The 11,015-nt window shown below is 47.6% G+C and overlaps 1 protein-coding gene across 2 annotated transcripts in view; it reads right to left on the reverse strand.

Moving 5' to 3' along the window:
• FECH (ferrochelatase) overlaps window positions 1–1,706 on the reverse strand; it is a 35,624-nt gene extending 33,918 nt beyond the window's left edge. Inside the window, exon 1 of one of the 2 annotated variants that reach the window (XM_043889250.1) lies at window positions 1,547–1,706. Coding sequence is in view for 1 of the 2 variants with exons in the window: in XM_043889249.1 (XP_043745184.1) it covers window positions 1,547–1,592 (46 nt within the window). In the remaining variant the exon portion in view is untranslated. The remainder of the gene's footprint in view (window positions 1–1,546) is intronic. The other variant, XM_043889249.1, reaches the window with a different exon arrangement.
• Between the last annotated feature and the right edge of the window lie 9,309 nt (window positions 1,707–11,015).

Raw genomic sequence — 11,015 nt, forward strand, 5'->3', positions numbered from 1 at the left:
CAGACTCTCTTGAGACCCCATGGACTATATAGCCCACCAGGTTCCTCTGTCCATGGGACTCTCCAGACAAAAATACTGGAGTGGGTTGCCATTCCCTTCTCCAGGGCATTTTCCGGACCTAGGGATTAAACCCAAGTGTCCTGTATTGCAGGAGATTCTTTACCATCTGAGCCACCAGGGAAAATCAGTCTGTAATTCAACTGAACTTCAAACCTATTTCTGCTGTGGCTTCTGAATCTTCCAGTTAGTTACTTATAACCTGGACAACAAAGCATTTAAAGATCCTCAAATTGTTCTATGACCTCAAATCTAGAGCCTGTCAGACTTTCTTTGCCACTGAAAAGGTCAGTGAAAGAAAAGACTAATTTGACACTTCTTTCAGCCCTGTTACCGGCACTGGGCTCCCTTTTCTTAAAAGATAATGTCTTTCATCTCCCACTGCCCTTACTGACCTGACTGTCTTTGGACACTGGGTCCTAACAAAGGCACCTGGAATAACATATGGAGCTCAGAATGGACTCTCTCCACTCCTTCTCAGTAGGTGCCAGATTGACAAATTAGGGAACTTTAAAAAAAAAAATTAATAAATCAGGTCTGGGTCCAATCACCATTCAAATGCACTAATCAAGCATCTTAGCAGGTGGCAGCCTTTTATGTAACAGTAACATTTTGAGGGTATCTATGTATTTACTGTGTGCCAGGCCCTGGGCTACAGGCTTTACCTGTAACCAGCTAATCTTCATGGTAAGCCTATGAGGTATTACTTTCTCTGTGTCTGGCAAAGTGAATGCCTCACTCCAGGATTGGGGGTGGGGGGTGGGCAGAAATCGCAGGAATGCTGCAGAGGCTAGCTAGCGTCCCAGCCAGGTGTGTCTGACCAGGGTCCCATCGGCCTATCTTTTGGACCCCATCCTACGTTCACCTCTGTATCAGAAACCCGTGGTGTTCTCAGGGGGTCTTATTTATTCTCCAAATATCTAATTTGGGCTAGAAAACTATTCTCCAAATATCTAATCCTGGGCTAGTATTTTCTAGCCCTGGAGTAGGTCCTGCTGCCACGGACGAGTGAGCACCGGGTGTGCTGCCAGCGGCCAGGGCAGGGCAGCAGTGGGAAAAGTAAGATCTCCGCCACCAGGGAGGGAAGCCCAGGGAGGAGACCTCTGCTGATGCTCCTGACAACGATGCCAACGCCACTGTCTCTGCGGCTGGCCCTTAACGCACTCTGCCCCCGTGATCACAGCCATCCTGAGGCTCTCATTAGTCGTATTTTACAGATGAGATCCAAGACTGAGAAATCTCAGCCCCTGCTCACGGCCACCCACCTGACCCACAGGGCTCCGGAAGCCCTCCCCGCGGCCGCTCAGGGTCCCCGGGTGACCCACGTTGCCCCCCTCTCGCTCCTCCCAGGGGAGGCCCCCTTTCCGGATCCCTTCTCCGCCCCTCTGCGCCCCCCGCCGCCGGTCCGGGACGTTCCCCAGGCTCCTGGGCCCCGGCGTCCGCGGCCCGCTGTCCCCGCCTCGGCGGCGGCCGCCACGGCCCCACTTACGCCGATCGCGGAGCAGGACGCCCGCAGATCGCAGGGCCGCAGCCATGTTTGCGCCGACTGAAAGCGCTCCCGGGGCGGGTTTGGCCCGGGACCCGGGTTCCTCCGGCGGCAGCACAACCAAGAACCCGCCCCGCCAACCGCCTAGCCTGGGAGCCCAGCGCCAACCAGACACACCGCCCCACCGTGCGGCCACGCCCCGCTCCCGGCTGCGCGCCCTCTCATTGGCTGGCTGGTGGGGCGTGGTCGGAGGGCGGGACCAGGCGGAGACACGCCCCTCGCTGGCAGCCCGCCCCTCTGCCCGGCGGTTCCCAAAGCAAGGCCCCTGCCTGCTAAGTCGCTTTAGTCGTGTCCGACCTTTGCTGACCCCATGGACCGTAGCCTACCAGGCTCCTCAGTCCATGGGATTCTCCAGGCAAGAATACTGGAGTGGGTTGCTATGTCCTCCTCCAGGAAATCTTCCTGACCCAAGGATCGAACCCATTCCTCTTACCTCCCCCTGCGTTGCAGGCGGGTTTTTTTGTTTTGTTTTTACCACTGGTGCCACCCGGGAAAGCCCCAAGAAAAGGCCCAGGACTGTGCTATTGGTCAACAACCACCAAAAAGCTGTTCCGGTTGCCCTGAAAGAGTGGCCCTGGTTGCAAGCGCCCATCTAACCAAGGCAGGAACTGCAGCAAAGAACTTTCTTGACATTTCCATTACTGTTAGTTACATAGGACAATGCTTTTGCCTCAATGCTCCAGTTTTGTTGCCTAGTTGAAGCACAACTGTGCAGCCCCTGTTTTATTTTGCTTTGAGAAAAGAAATTATTTTATGTCAGACCCTCATGACATAAATATTAAGTCCCTCTGTAGTATCTCTATGCAGCAGAGTTTGACAGCTGGGACCAGAAAGCAAACCTTATGTTGCTAACATAAGGGCTTTAGGAAAAGTGAAGGCCAGTCCGGCAAATGCATTTTTTTGGAGGGCTGGGATAGTGAGGTTCGTCAGTATCATGTCTGCTCACCTTTGCAAGGTGACCGCCAGGCCCCAAACCTACCCACGAAAGAGGTGTCCCTTTCATTTCTCGCCCTTCCTACATTCCCACACCTCTGCCTGCCCTTCCAGTTCTTGCCTTCCAAGTAAGTACATCTCCAAGTACAAGATCAACCTTTGGAACAGAAAGGTGTCAGACACCGTTCTTTCATTCACTGAACAAGTATTGAGCACCTGCTGTGTGCACTGGGGAAACAGCTGTGAACAGAGCAGACAAGGGTCTCACATGGGGATGTCGGGGAAAGACAGAAAACCATCACAGTATGTAGTGTTTGAGGTAACGATGAGGGTTAGAAAGAATGAACCGAGATGGGGAGGGGAGTCTAGTGCAATTGAAACAGATGGTCAGAGAAGTCCTCACTGACACTTAGGCAGAGACCTGAAGAAGTAAGGAGGCAAGCCATGTGGAGCATTCCAAGAAGATGGAGTCTAGATTGAGTGGAAAACCAGTTTTCCATAGCTAAAATATATGCTTTTGATTAATTAGTTTATTATTAATGATAGTCCTGTTTATGGTTAGAAGCTCAGTGTAAAATGTCAAATGGATTGCCTTTCATACTATGTACATAATCTTTGAATCAAGCAGCAGATGTTTACTAAGAAGTGGACACTGCTTTCCTATATGATTTGCTAACTTTCCATTCTTAGGACAAAAATTATGAGTTTAGTTTGCCCTTTTGGAGAAGGAAATGACAACTCACTCCAGTATTCTTGCCTGAAGAATTTCATGGACAGAGGAGTCTGGCGGGCTACAGTCCGTGGGATCACAGAGTTGGACATGACTGAGCAACTAACATACTTTAGTTTGCCCTTTAAAGAGGTGATCTTGGACTTCCTTGGTGGTCCAGTGGCTAAGACTCCACTTTCCCAATGCAGGGGGCCTGGGTTTGATCCCTGGTCAAGGAATTAGATCCCACACGCTTCAACTAAAGATCCTGCATGCTCCAATGAAGACTGAAGATCTTGCATTCTGCAACTAAGACTCAGCACAAACAAGTATTAATAAATAAGTAAATGTTTTCAAACATTTTTTTAAAAATTGAAAGGTAGTCTTTGTAGATAGTATACTCTTCTACCTAAAGTCTAAACCTATTGCTTTTAAATCAACTACACAAAAAGTCTCTACATTTTGAAATGCTGTGCTGGAGAAAGTATGGGCAAGGTCAGAGCGCTAGAAAAGTTCAAGGGTTTCTAACAGCTGAGAGGTGTGGGCTCTTCTCGGCCACTTCTGGGAGGCTCTGGATAAGACACCTCTCCATTCCTGGTGCTGGGCCCCACCTGCTCAGTGAAGATAAGGAGGGTCTTCTGGCCCCTCCCAGGGAAATGCCGCTGATTAGTGACAAGGCATAAAGGTGCCAAATCTCACATAATCAACACTGGGCTGAGTTAAATTTGTATCTGGCCAGAAACAAGAAAGGAGTTACCAAAACATGCTTTATTGAGTGTATCAACATAATAACATTAAAAAAAATGAATTAGCACCATTTCATATATTTTCCTCACATCCTGTATTTTCATTTTTACTGACTTTTATAAAACAACTCATTCAAAATTATGTTCATGTATAAAATGCCCCGATACACATATTAAGACTCATAGGTTACAAATGGAAACAGAACTTTATTATTTTTCCCCAAAGAGAGCTTCATGACATTTGTTATTTCTAATCTGTAGCTTGTTTCTTACAAACATCAAATATAACAGCTTTTCAGTGAGTAAATTTTTATGATCTTTTGAATGAAAGCAGATAAAATAAGCTTTGTATGTGTCCTTTCCACAGCTGATTGGAAAATACAGCCCTTACATCAGAAACTGTGAATTCTAAATATGGGTTTACTGAGAAAGCCAGAAGATCTTTGAAAGGCTAAATGAACTTATAAAACTATATGATATTTTTATATATTAGGCATGTATATATTTATACGTATATTTACACATATGTATGTATATATAAATGCATTTTTCTGGTTTAAATATCTGTAGCAAAATAATAACCACTTTCCTTAACAAACAGGAGGCGCAGTCTCTGGGCCAGCTCAGATAAGCGGCACCCCCATCACATGGGAGAGAGGGTTTGTCTGAGCTCGGGTGACTTAATTAGTGAAGAAAGAATTCTCTTGTCACAGCCAACACTCAGAGTTCAGCCTGTGGTCCTAAATAAAATGCATTTGTTGGTTTCAGCTCAGCGCTTCAACGCAGAAGGAGGCAGAAGGAGATCCTCTAATTCATTTGCCATGATTGGCACCTCCAGGCTGCACAGACTAAATTTAGACTACTCAATTCTGTCTCCTTAATCAGAAAAACAACAGCACGAGGGAGGGATGCTGTTGAGTGTAGGGAGAAAGAGTGCCTTCATGAGGCAGACAAATGGTGAGCTCTAATAATTGCTCAGGGAAGTCTGATCAATGGTCCCCACGACTGTTTTCCAGCAAAGAGGCCACCCAAGTCTAGGCCAATGGAATGTGCGTTCTGACTGCCCCCTTAACCACAAGAGCCTCAGTATTAAGCCCACTAGTGGTGATGGGTTTATTAGTTCATCTGCACATTTTGGTGGAGCGTCTACTGTGAGCCAAGAACTGTAGCAGATACTGTGAAGGACAGAACGTAAACTGCACCCTCAGCGCTGACACATACACGACCACGGGTGGGGTGGGCAGCTGGCGGGGGCTGCTCCGTAGCATGGGGCACTCAGCTCGGCGCTCTCTGATGACCTGGAGGGCTGGAACTGGGGCAGGGTGGGAGGGAGGCTCAAGTGAGAGGATGCATGTGTATATATACACGTGTGTGTGAGCGCTAAGTCGCTTCAGTCGTGTCCCACTCTTTGCGACCCCATGGACTGTAGCCCGTCATGCTCCTCTGTCCATGGGGTTCTCCAGACAAGAACACTGGAGTGGGTTGCCATGCCCTCCTTCAGGGGATCTTCCTGACCCAGAGATCGAACCCAGGTCTCTTATGTCTCCTGCACCGGCAGATGGGCTCTTTACCACTAGCGCCACCTGGGAAACCCAGATATGTGTATTACATATAGCTGATTCACACTGTTATACAGTAGAAGGTAACACACCACTGTAAACCAATTATACTCCAATTTTTAAAATAAATTTAAAAAAGTAAAGTGTACTCCCAAGTAGCTTATTCATTTATGAAAGAAACATGTATAGAGGGCCTACTACCTATGTCAGGCACATGTTGGACACAGCAATGAATTGGATTATCTCTACTTTCATGCAACTTACATTCTAGAAGGCAAGGTAGACAATAAACAAAAGATACATGCCACAATGTCTGCTATGACTAGGAACCGTGAGGAAAAATAATAAAGGGGGTGAAGAAATGGAGAGAGGCAGGAACTGTTCTTTTGGGGGGTGCTGTGGGACATGGCCTGTCTGCAAAGGTGGCGGTTGAGCGGGGGCCTGTGGGGAGTGAGGGACGCTCTCTGTGGAGGGGCTTTGCGAGCAGAGAATCAGAAAGTGCTGGGGTATATTGAGGCTTGTGTTAGTTCCATGGGGCTGCTGGAACAGAATACCACAGAGCAGGGGGCTTAAGACCACAGAAAGTTACTGCAGAAATTCTAGTCTGGGGCTAGATGTTCAAGTCCAGGTCAACAGGGCCATGCTTCCTCTGGAGTCTGCAGGGGAGAATCCTTTGCTGCCTCTTCCTAGCTCCTGGCAGCCCTTGACTCTCTTGGCCTTGCGGCTGCCTCGCTCTGATCTCTGCCTCTGTCATCACACGGTCTCTTGTCAGTGTATCTCTTTCCCGTGACCATCTTTCCTCTAGAAGGACACCACTCATACAACGCAGTCCAGTATTCTTGCTGGAAAATCCCATGGACAGAGGAACCTGGCGGGCTGCAGTCCACAGGGTCGCAAAGAGTCAATCATGACTCAGCAGTTAAACCACACCACCACCATATTGGACAAAGAGCCCACCCGGTTGACCTCATTTGAATTTGGCTACACTTGCAAAGAAACTCTTTTTAAATAAAGTCACATTTCCTAGTACCAGAGGGGAGGATTTTAATATACACGGGAAGGGGGTAATTTTTGGGAGGTGGGGGACACAGTTCACCCAGTAAGAAGGCCTTGAGGGACAGTAACAGAAACTACATGTCTTGAGCAGAGTTTGTGGGGTGGAGGGCAAGGAATTTTGGCTGATTAGGAGATGAAAGACTTCATCTTTTGAACATATCTCCCTCTAACAGTGATCCATGCTTTGAGTGCAAAACATTCACTTTGCCTGCAGTGTAGAGAGAAAAGTAGGGCTCTTATGCCAGTTTTAAGGCATGTATCAGATGACTAAGTTCATTTCCTCCGTGGGGTTCTAATTTTTATTTATTTGAGATCATATTGGGCAAGAGTGTTTTTCTCTGAGAGATCACCGTCCCTGGGGCGGTGGGAGGATCCCTCCACCCCTTCTAGCCTGCCTCTGCCAGGATCCCAGGGTCCCACAAGTCTTAGATGCGGCTTGTGTTTATTTCTTGGCTTGGCAGTCCTGCTCCTTACAGGTACATTCAAACCAAGGAAGCTGACTTTTTCCAGCAAGCTGTCATTCCCTGTCAGAGCCCTGGGCAGGCAGCAGTCTTCCTTGTCTATCTGTGCTCTCCGGGGCTAGTTCTCTAGATTTCACAGAAAGGCCAGCCTTCCAAGGGCCCCCTTCAAGCAGGGATGGGTCTAGCCCTTCCTCCACCATCCTGTCTGGGTGTGGTGTGGGCATTCTAGAAGCTGCATATACGATGTGTTCACATTGTGAAAATTCACAGTGTTGCACACTTATATGTGTGCCCCTTTCTTGTATATTTTAGTGAAGAGAAAGTCGCTCAGTCCTGCCCGGCTCGTTGCGACCTCATGGACTATAGAGTCCGTGGAATTCTCCAGGCCAGAATACTGGAGTGGGTAGCCTTTCCCTTCTCCAGGGGATCTTCCCAACCCAGGGATCGCACCCAGGTCTGCCGCATTGCAGGTGGATTCTTTACCAGCTGAGCCACCAGGGAAGCCCACAAGAAGTGTACGCTGGTTATATACTGAATGTGGGCAGACACCCTGGAGGCAGAAGGGCACATGATAACTAGGGCAAGGCATTCACTCGGCCACTGCACAGGGTCTGGGAAGGGCTCAGAGATAAGGGTGGGGCGAGACGGCTGAGGACTGAGGCCGAACGTGCTGAGAACTCGGACCTCTGTTGGTAGGTGAATGGGATCACGGGTGGACACGACAGTCACAGGGACGAGGAGCCTGTCCAGTGCGTTGCTGTGAGGAAGAGGATTGAGCAAGCAGGGTCCGGGCGAGAAGAGAGGAGAAGCAGGGAGAGCCAACAGGAGCCAGCGGCTATGGTTTCCAAGAGCTGTGCTGAGTGGTGTGGCCGGCAGAAGTGAAGGACAGCTCTCGATGGCGCACTGGAGACCAGAGGGAGGGCAGAGTCAGGTCGTTCAAGGGCATCAGCAGTAGTGAGGCCAAAAAGGAGAAGCACTTTGGTCAGCAGGAGAGCTAGTTTGGGGCAAAGATGAGTGCACTGTTTTATTGTGGTTGTTTTCATACTGTCTGTTTGTGCCTGAGTATGGTTCACATTGCAGGAAGGACTAACAGGTACAGCCATCCAACAGAAAGTTGCAGTGGTCATCTACATAGAAAAAGGGATTGAAACTGACCATTCACTCGTTTTTCTTACAGAGCAATTTACAGTGAATCCATCCCTCTCCTTGCTGATCTCCTAATAGCTGATAATTGAGTTTCTTCACTTTCGCCTATGCCCTTTTGATTTGTCTTCAACTTTAGAGTGAAACCCTCTGGGTATAAAGATGGGGGCTGGAACATACGGATATAATTTCACTCCTTCCCTAAAACCTCACTGAGATGTCGAGAGGTTTTGCTGTTGGTGGTGGTGGTGATGGTGTGTTTTGTTTGCTTCCAAGCATAAACCTAAAAGGCTGGGGAGAAAAGAAAAAGGAACCATGGCAATAACTTTTGGGAGCTGGAAGGCAGGTGGATAAATGGTTTAGCAAACTGAAAAAAATTGAATCTAAAGATGGCCAACCTAAGACAAGAACCATCCAGATTTACGTGATGGAGTCCCTAGGAGGTTCCAGGTTGGCAGCAGCAGGTACCCCTGAAGTGGGGATGAGAGAGAGAGATGCTAGACTGAGATATATTCAGGGAACTAGACTCTTCCCCCTCCACCCCTTTCCCTCCATACGCGATGGGAAGAGTCTGCAATCACAGCACAAGAGGAGAGATCCAGGGATGTTGACTTCAGGACTCACACCCAACAGCTGAGGCAGCTCACCCAACGAGAGGGCTCACATCTTTTCCGACAGACTTTAAAAGCATTTTACCTCCTATTTGGAACTCTCAGTAGAAAAACAAGCATCACTTGACTTCTGAGAAAAGCCTCCAGGACAACAACATCTTTGTCAGCAGGGACTGGTTTTGCGGAAAACAATTTTTCCACGGACCTGGGGTGGGGGGTGGCGGATGGTTTGGGGATGACTCAAGAGCAGTGATGGGGAGCGGCGGTAAATACAGATGAGGCATCACTCACTCCCCAGCCACCCACCTCCTGCTGTGTGGCCTGGCTCCTATCAGGCCACGACTGGTACCAGTCCACGGCCCAGGGGCTGGGGACCCCTGCTCTAAGAGGAGAGACAGAGACCCGAACACACAGAAGAAAACATGGAGGAAGCGGGGATGATACAGGAATAAGAAAACCTGGATAAAAGACCATAAAGATGGAACTTGCTGAGACCAGAGTAAAAAAAAAAATTTTTTTTTAATATTTTACTATGCTAACAGAGACAAGAAGGGTTGGGGAAAAGCTGAAGAAAACTTTCAGAAAATAGCAAGCAAAAAGGAAAAAAATACAAGATAAAAGAATTTAAATGAGGTCTATTACGTGAATAATGGCAGTTATAGGAAAAAAAAACAAGAGGGAACATTTTCTAAAAAACAATTGAAACTTGTTCACAACGGAAAGCCGTGACTTTCCGAATTTAAAAAGCCTATCAACTGCCCATGGGAGAACAGACCCAAGAAATGTCATCATGATATTTCAGAACATGGGGACAAACTTCTGGAACAGACAGGTCTTATGTAAAAGACCAAAGATAAGAATGATTGGGAATTTCTCCACAGCAACACTGGAAACTAGAGTGGTAAAACTGAAAGCCAGGTTGCAAAATCCTGAGGGAAAAATGCTTTCTAATCCACGATTTTATACGGAGACTATTCCAGACTCATGGAGTCTGCCTCCTGCATTGGCAGGCGGATTCTTTACCACTAGCGCCACCTGGGAAGCCGATAGCATGCATGCATGGTTTAAGTGTGAAGATAAGTTAAAAACATTTTTGAGATAGACAAGTTCTCAGTGAACTGACCTTTCATGCACCCTTTCTCAGGAAATTACTGGAGGATGTGCTTCATCAATATGAGGAAGTAATCCAAGAAACAGGGAAACATAGGAAACAGGATGTCCAACAGAGAAGGGGGTTCTCTGGGTGGCAGTGAAAGATCCCAGGATGAGCTACGTTTCAAGAGTCGCATGAGGCTGGTTCAGACTATAGCAGACAAACTCTAAGAGAAGCTTCTGATGAGCATCTGATGTCTCTAGGTACCTTTGGGGATTGAATTCATGATGAAAAATAAGATGACGATTCATTATATGTTAGTCGCTCAGTCGCTCTTTGTGATCCCATGGACTGTATAGCCCGCCAGGCTCCTCCATCCATGGGATTTTTCAGGCAAGAATGCTGGAGTGGGTTGCCATTTCATTCTCCAGGGGATCTTCCCAACCCAGGGATCAAACCTGGTCTCCTGCACTGCAGGCAGACTCCTTACCATCTGAGCCACCAGGAAAGCCGGACTGTTCATTATGGGGGAAAAGTTGGCCAGGAAAGCATTAGTAATATACAACATGGTCAACCAAAGTAATGATTTCGCTAAGCTGGAAGGGCCAAGAGTTGAGACAGGGGCACATGAACGGTGGGACAGGGAAAGGAAGAAGCGAAATCTTCCTGGAGGAGCAGGAGAGAACGTCTAAACCTGAAAAATATAGACCTGTTCTTTTTAGTAACATAGAGGTAAATGCCTGAAGCTGCTAAAGCTTTTGAACATCTCCATTTCTGTGAGCTGGAGTACTAAATTGGATTAAATACAAACTCAACTTTGATGCCAGAAACCATAATCTTTGAACTGCAGAGTATACCAATGTTTTTTCAAAGATGATACTCTTCACATAATCATTAGTAACAATCCAGGAGGTAGAAGGAAACTTTTCAGCATAAGAAACTGAATCATTTAATTGACTGGCAATTACCAACTACGACTGGAGAATGAAATAGTAACCCACTCCAGCATTCTCCAGCCTGGAGAAGCCCATGGACAGGAGAGCTTGGCGGGCTACAGTCCATGAGGTCGCAAAGAGTTGGACAAGATGCAGCAGTCAGAGC

Source organism: Cervus elaphus, chromosome 27, assembly GCF_910594005.1.
Source record: "Cervus elaphus chromosome 27, mCerEla1.1, whole genome shotgun sequence".
Taxonomy (NCBI): Eukaryota; Metazoa; Chordata; class Mammalia; order Artiodactyla; family Cervidae; genus Cervus; species Cervus elaphus.